Source organism: Nothoprocta perdicaria, unplaced genomic scaffold, assembly GCF_003342845.1.
Source record: "Nothoprocta perdicaria isolate Ctin4 unplaced genomic scaffold, notPer1 scaffold_7, whole genome shotgun sequence".
NCBI lineage: Eukaryota > Metazoa > Chordata > Aves > Tinamiformes > Tinamidae > Nothoprocta > Nothoprocta perdicaria.
Genome location: NW_020455976.1, coordinates 2,785,165 through 2,791,897, shown reverse-complemented (window position 1 = coordinate 2,791,897; position 6,733 = coordinate 2,785,165). Strand labels below are relative to the sequence as shown.

Here is a 6,733-nt window from a genome sequence, read left to right as displayed (position 1 = left end):
GAAAAACACACTATTGTTCACCAGCCAAGAGTAAAAAGAGAACAAAACAGGCTAAAAAGGCCACTGTCTTTGAAGTGGCTGAAAAGGGGGCAGAATGAAGAGCCCTACACAATCTAAACCTTTTCAATCAGCAAGCTTCAGTTACAGATCCCCTATCATGAAAGAGGGGCTCAAACACTCAAATTTTAATTCAGAAATTCTAAACATTATTTAGAAGTGAGTGAATCCAAATGTATGAATTTTCAGAGCTAAGCAAATATTACAAAACTGGAACAGAACAGTTTTGAGAAAATACGCTCTTGTAGTTAAGCTGACAATAAATCATTGGGGTAAAAAATAAACAAGGCCCACGTTCTTGGGGAAGAGAGGGAATGAATTAAGTTTTCAATACGCTGAGACTTCTGTACTTAATATTAACATCAATAAACATAGCATTTCTGTGATGTGTATGTCATGTACAGTTAACAGTAACCATCGGCTTTTTATTTAAATATGTGATATTTTGCCACCAAGAAGTGAGTTAGCTAAATAAAATACTTTTCTAGAAGTCATAGGAAGTAACCAACATAATCTATAATTTATTAAAAATTCACAGTACACAAACCCTCMTTTTTCAGGCAATTCCCTTTTATCACATACCTATCAAAATACTGAGAACAAAGATACTCACACACTGACACCTAGGATCTTAATTAATTACAAAGATGTTTTACCTAAGCAAATCCAATTTAAAGAGGAGAAACAAAGAACATAACATATCTCTTTAGATCTGCTGACAGACTGGTTTCAATTAATTTTTATTTCATGATAAAAAGGAAAGAAAARCAGTCTATCAAGTACCTTTTATTCTTCTGAGAGAATGAAGGAGATAGCACTAGGCTMAAATACTTTCTGAGATCCAGGATACACTTGCCTCCTAGCTATGGGAGGGTGTTGTGACCAAGAAATTTCCTCTAATGCCATCCCTAACTGAATGGCAACTAAAAATGCTCTGATCACTTTTTACCTGCTTCATCTTTACAGGAATTTAAAATGTAGTTGCTTAAATTCCTGAAGTTTGTTCATGAAGCATGCTTTAATGGACAACATAATCCAAAACAAAGCAAACAAAGGGAATCTTGTTTTGTCCAATGTAACTGACATTAATCTTTTCTCCGTAAAGAAAAGTATCTTTACCTACAGATATTATGTGTGTGCTTCTGCATGCTTGGCAAGAAAGTATTTCAAAAGCAAAAGTCTGTTATGTTGTTCTTTATGGAATCTTTCTCAAACTACATGGAAATAAAATGAATGCAGCTGAATGCAATCAGTAATGCTCTCCTCACTTTTTCTGCATAGGACTTTTTTTTCAGGACTACTAGAACCTGTTAATTTTCACGTGTGCTATGTTCCTGAAATTTATCTGTGTAATTACACGTGTCATTCTGACTCATTTAAAAAGCAGTAATTGAAAAATTCATATTGAACAGCTTATACTTTGTCATTTTAACAATAGAAATAAATCAYACACTGAAAATCATATCAAACTAGAAAACTCTCTTGTTGTATATAAAGCACCCTGAAATGCAGAATTTGCCGGTTATCTTGCCCAGAGATCTTCCTATACAGACTTTTTAAGACAAACACACTTAAAGATAAATATGAATGGAAGTTTGGAAGGTGGAACGGGAAATGTTTGAGGGAGGTGGGGAAAATGATTGGTACTGTTTCTTTCAGGATCCTCCCAGTTATCTCCACTGGACAAGGCATTATAGTGATGAAAACCAGGTCAAAACTCCACTATGAAGTTCAAAGAAAAACTTGAATGCTCTGCAAATGCTATTAGGCTAAACACTCTGTTTTTCAAGTCATTGAGCTTTATGATACAGCAACTTCAGACATATTTCCTGGTCATTTTAATCAAAAATTCTTTAATATTTCACACTGATCTAAGAACCATCACTGAGACTATATTATACAAAACAAGCTTGATAACTCTTAAAATAGACATTTACCTAAATTCCCCAAAAAAGAACACCTAACATTCTGAACCACGGCAATACAGTCTTGTCCAAATTCACAGACAACACTAYGCTAATAAAATCTAAAATTGTTTCTACCAAAAATAGCATAGGTTTTTCAAGTGCAAGCTCCTTATACAGAGTTCATAAACTCCTGAATACAGTACTATAAATACAAGTGTTTCTTGGCTGAAAATAGCTACCTTTCAGAAAGGCTAATGCTAATCTTTCTCCAACTGTTTTTCCCCCCACCTAGTCTCAAGAACTTACCCCAGAGTCTCAGCTCTTGTCAGTCCCCAACTCTGATGCTTATCCTCCATGACCCTTGTTCCACACTATTCCTTTCGCAAAAGCCAGGCATTAATATAATTTCAGGAGGAAAGAAGTAGCTATKAAGTGCCTGTAAGCTATAGCCTTCTCCAACACTAGCAGCATTACAGATAGCTCAATATACTCTATTTTGCTGGAGGAATCCCAAGTGAAATATCCTTAAAAATGCTACTTGTACTGGTAAACTCCAAGAATTCAAGGCAAAGCAACTGGGAAAAGTTAGGAGGCCACAGACTGGAGGAAAGCCTGGGCATATCAGTAACAATTCATTCAGCTCTCCAAGGGACGAAAAGGGCAAATGCCCACTTAAAGGAAGACCCTGGAAGTATGGAAGGGACGCAACAGTGAGTCTTGCTGATGGTGGGATTCTTTGTGGAGGAAAAGTTCAAAACAGCAACAAAAAAGTACAGTTTTGAAAAGTGGAAAATTGCAGTCTTTGAAAGATCAGAAGCCGTGCTAAGTCCCGGAAAAAAAAATAAATAAAATAAGCTAGAGGGGAAGTGAGGGTTTCGGCAGGGCCAGGGTGGAGCAGGAGGCGGGACAATGACCTAATAGGTCTTTTTTCTATCTTTAGTTTCCGCGGCGGCCGCGAGCAACAGGCGCTGGGGCGGCAGGTGGGCGCCGCACCCGTCTGACCCCCCCCCCCTCAACTCCTGCCGCCCCTCAGCGCGGCCTCGGGGCGCCCTCACCTTGAAGACCTTCCCGAAGGCGCCGTCTCCCAGCTCGCCGATGATTTCCCACAGCTCCTCCGGGTTCAGGTCCCTCTTGACATGCTCGTACTGCTTCTTCTTCTTCTCGCCGCCCAGCTTGAAGATCTTGCGAAAGTTGAAGAAAGACATTTTTTTTCCCTCTGCTTTTTATTCCTTGTCTCCTGCTGGGCGCGGGTTCGGAGCGGGGAGCAGGCGGGGCGGCAGCAGGCGCCACGGGGAGCTCAGGGCGACCCTCGGGGTCGTAAGAGCGCAACGAAATCGACGGAAAAATAAATAACAGCAATTAAAAATAAAACAGGATAAAAGTGGGGCGCAGCCCCCCCCCCCCCCGCGCGACGCGGCTCCCTAGGCAGCACCAGCCACCATCGCGTCAGCAACAAGTGCCGGGCTCGGATGCGGCGGGGGACGCGGCCCGCGGAGGCGGGGCCGGCGCTGCCCTCCCGCCCTCACCGCCCGCCGGGCACCGGAGCGCGGGGCGGGCTGCGCGGGAAGGGCGGCGCTGCCGCGGGCCCCTCCGCCCTCTCAGCGCGGCGCGGGCGGCTCCGCTTCCTGCGGGGAGGGGCGGCCGCACGGGCGCCTCCTCCGTGGCCGTTACGGCCGTTACCGCCTCGCGCCCCAACGGCCGCCGCCACCGCCACAGCGCATGCGCSCAGCCGCCTCGCGCCTCCCCGTCAGGCGCATGCGCGCGCGCGATACCCCCCCCTCCGCCCACAAACGGTTCCTTGGCTTGCGGCGACGGACGGGGGGGGGAAGGTGCCCCGCCCCTTTCCTTCCCCACGTGACGCGGCGGTGGCGGCGCCAGCCAATAGGAACCCGGCGAGACCTCGGGCGGGTAAGTTGGTGTCCGGCTTTAAGATGGAGGAGGGCTGGGAGCCCCCTTCCTTTGCCCGCGCTGAGGCAGCGCTGGGCAGGCGGAACGGCCTTCCTTCCTTCTCTCCTTCCCTTCACYTGCGGTCTGCTCTGCGCTCCTAGCGCGGCCTCTATAAAGGGTGGCTTCGCCCCATCCTGTAGCCTCCACCCCTCGGGGCGCTGGGCCTTCCATGACCGTTACTGTGGCGGTTGAGAGGCTGCGGTGGCGGTTGGTGCCTGCTGAGGTGGGGGGGTTGGGGGTGGGGAGAAGCCTCTTGAGCAGCGGGAGGCCTCTGGAAARCAGCGTCCTTTCCAGACCTGCCACTGCACTGCCCCGGCAATGAGCTGCACAGCGTGTGATGTGACTGTGAAACTATTAGCACCCTGTGAGGTTTAATTGCTGGGACGGGTGTGACTTTCCTTATTTTGCCTCCTCCTTTTCCCATAAGTGACTCCATCAGCCTGAAATACGAGTGTGTTTTAACGGTCATGCTGTTTATAGGCTGCAGAATGAATAGCATTGCTTCATTTGAAAGCAGGAGGTGTTGCCACCTTCTGGGTAAGGGGCAGTTAACAGATGTCTTGGTGGTAACTTAGGCTGTGAGGGGAGGCAGGAAGTTGATCTTGCCATTAAGGCCATGATTTAAGTCTTAGGAGATGTAACTGTGAGGCAAACACTCTGTAAGAATTAGGGAACGCTTAAGCCTCATATGAAATCAGAGCATTAAAAGGTTTTAAAGATCACTTGTGTCTTTCCTCAGGCAATTTTATTAGCATGATAGTATTCTCCAATCTAAGGAGAGTAGTTAATGTAAAATCAGTAAAAGTTGTGAAGTATTGAGATATACCAGTTATGGGGATCAAATGGCAGCTTAGTAGCCCTCTTGAAAGAAGTACAACTTTAATGAACTGAAAGCATTGACCTGAGTCAGGAAGGGATTTTTGGCCAAACAGCCGTCCAACAGCCCAGATGTGCGTTGTGGAGATTAGCAAAGTGCTTCAGAAGGAAATAAGGGCACCGGGGGAAACTGGAACTGAACTTTGCATCACGTGTTAACACTTTTCGCCTGCTGCAGCATGCTGGGACAGAAGCCTCTTAAGAATCTGTTGGCATCGTATACTGAGTAATTAGTAGTGCTAATAGTATTTATAGTGTACAGGAACACACTGTGCTAGGCACTGTCCCGTCACGGAATGAGAAGATGGCTCCTGCCACAAAGAGCTTATGCATGAAGTAACAATGTGGTGTCATGAGTTAGTCCCTTGAATCCGAACAAAATCAATTTCAAGGGAAATACTATTCCACGAACTGAGGACCTCTCAAATAGGCCTGTTATAGAGGAGCTAGTAAGCAGACCTGCTTTGTTTAGTGATTAATGTTTGCTGGTCAGAAGACTGCATTTTTGTAACCTCTGTATAGACTGCTCAGGCTTAAGATGCAAAACTTTCTGTGGAGGATATTAATGCTGTGCCTATATGTGTGTCTAAGGGTAATACCAACATACAGCCATGGTCCAGATTAGTTTTCTTTCATCTGTATGGTTGTGCTGGACCTGTTATCTTCTTTTGAAAGTTTCATGTAGATAGCTTAGAATTAAATACAATAACAGAGAAACTGGTTCATAAGGTTTTTCCATGTTATCTGTACCACTTTAACTTGCAGAATCTCATTTTTTTAAACTGTTTTGTGTTCCTTTCTATGATATTTCTATATTTTTGGGTTTTTTTTTTGATGTTCTTTAAGGTGGGAACTGTAGCCTTGATTAGAATGCAAAAGCCAAAAGATGGCTGTAATATTATTAACTATTTTATTTGCTTTTGGATAGAAAGTGGTTTGTGGTTAATTTATCTCTAGTAGTTTGAACTTACTAATTAATGTAGGATGGGGGTGGAGAGGGAAATCTTAAAATGCCATTGCATAGATTCCKAGTACCTACGAAGTTTTGTTTTTCAGCCTTGGTGTTTGTTTCTGGGTAGCCAAAGTAGGGGGGAGAAGTTTGAGAGTTTTCAGTAACAACTGGAAACTAAAACTAAGCAAATTTGTTGAGCTCTCTGGGGTCAGAAGTAGTTATGCTTGCTCTCTCAAGAAGACTGGCACTTAAGGGATTGGCATATTGGGGACCTGTTCTTTCTCAACTGCATTGCCTAATGAACTGTTGACTAAGCAGTTTACATACAGCATGGGTCTAATACTCAGGTTGCTTTTAACATGGGTGTGATAGAACAGGTTCATTCAGAACCAGGACAGTGTCCAAGCAGTGACTAAATACTGCTAGGTGTTACAGATTGGTTTTAGACTGCGTTTTAGACTTTTATATAGATAGTCTCCCTGTTCCAGAGTTTTTAGTTCATGTAAGCTATGAAAATAGCAATTGAAAGACTGCCACAGGAAATTCACAGTTAAGTCAATTATATGTTGAGTGTGTGTTTGTTTTGCTTTTTTTTTGCTTCTTTCTGCTCACTCGTTAAAAAGCAATTTAAGGTTTAATTTTTGTATTTGAAAGTAAGACTGAGCCATGTTTTTCTATTTTTCCCGTTGTTCTTCTACTCTGAAGTTACAGCTTGTCACTCAATCCTAAAAATAAACTGTAAGGTGAAGGTTAAGTGCCAGTAGCAAATCATTCCCGATTTGCATTGACTTCCTGGTATGGAGGAGGCTGTATGAAGCCTGCCTTTCTTTCTTTTTTTTTTTTTTTTTTTAATTTTCTCTTCTCCCTAGTAGCAATTTTTAGCAACTTTAAATGTTTCCAGATGGTAGGAATAAAAAGGTAAAAGTGTTTTTTCAAATATATTAAAATTTCTCCTTCAGGAATTTAATGCAATGTGTTTTGAAAATGTGATGAT

At 43.6% G+C, this 6,733-nt stretch overlaps 1 protein-coding gene across 2 annotated transcripts in view; it reads right to left on the bottom strand.

The window, feature by feature from the left end:
* The window catches only part of SLK (STE20 like kinase), a 43,755-nt gene extending 40,431 nt beyond the window's left edge, over positions 1-3,324 (bottom strand). For both annotated transcript variants that reach the window (XM_026050544.1, XM_026050546.1), the window contains exon 1: positions 3,020-3,324. In XM_026050544.1, the coding sequence (XP_025906329.1) occupies positions 3,020-3,169 (150 nt within the window). In that variant the 5' untranslated portion in view covers positions 3,170-3,324. The remainder of the gene's footprint in view (positions 1-3,019) is intronic.
* Positions 3,325-6,733: the final 3,409 nt, after the last annotated feature.